General features: G+C 55.1%; 1 protein-coding gene across 1 annotated transcript in view; it reads left to right on the top strand.

Moving 5' to 3' along the window:
- The window catches only part of LOC104516121 (mas-related G-protein coupled receptor member H-like), a 914-nt gene extending 507 nt beyond the window's left edge, over positions 1-407 (top strand). The window contains exon 2 of the mRNA XM_010160347.1: positions 7-407. Coding sequence (XP_010158649.1) covers positions 7-407 — 401 coding nt within the window. The remainder of the gene's footprint in view (positions 1-6) is intronic.
- Positions 408-683: the final 276 nt, after the last annotated feature.

Here is a 683-nt window from a genome sequence, read left to right as displayed (position 1 = left end):
TGTGGCATGACGCCGAGCACTGCCGGGTGTCTCTCATCTCCATGTATGTCCGTAACTTCCTCATCTTTGCCCCACCCATGGTCATTTCCAATGTGATCCTGTTCATTAAGGTCCTGTGCGGCTCCAAGCGACGTCAACCCAAGAGGCTCTACATCGTTATCTTCCTCACTGTCCTTTTCTTTCTCAGCTTTGGGGTTCCTCTCAGCATCTGGAATTTCCTGCAGCAGTTCAGCTACATCTTCGTGTCCTCCCAGGTTTTTTTCCTGCTCGCCTGCATCAACAGCAGCATCAACCCCTTCATCTACTTCTTGGTGGGGAGCTGCCGCAGGCACTGCTCCTTGGTGTCCCTCCAGGTTGCCTTCCAGAGGGTCTTTGAGGAGACGGGGGTCACCATGATCGCCAGCTAAGAAGCCACTGTGCTCACGCTCTCTGTGCTGCCCACCCTGGCTTCATGCTCAGCTGCCCACCCCTGCTCCTGGCCAGGCCCACAGGTCACCTTCCTGCAGCTGTGTGTTGGGATGCATCCCATCCCTTATCCCATCCCCATCCTGTCCTGATCACAGACTTGTCCTCATCCCATCCCGTATGCCATTCCTATCCTGTATGGATTCCATTTTGTCCAGGTCCCCATCCTTATCCTCATCCCATTTTGTCCCTGTCCCCATCCCATCCCATCCCATCCC

This window comes from Eurypyga helias, unplaced genomic scaffold (genome assembly GCF_000690775.1).
Source record: "Eurypyga helias isolate BGI_N326 unplaced genomic scaffold, ASM69077v1 scaffold22270, whole genome shotgun sequence".
In the NCBI taxonomy this organism is placed as follows: Eukaryota; Metazoa; Chordata; class Aves; order Eurypygiformes; family Eurypygidae; genus Eurypyga; species Eurypyga helias.
Note: the sequence above shows the minus strand (reverse complement) of the source record. Positions and strands in the feature narration are given on the sequence as shown.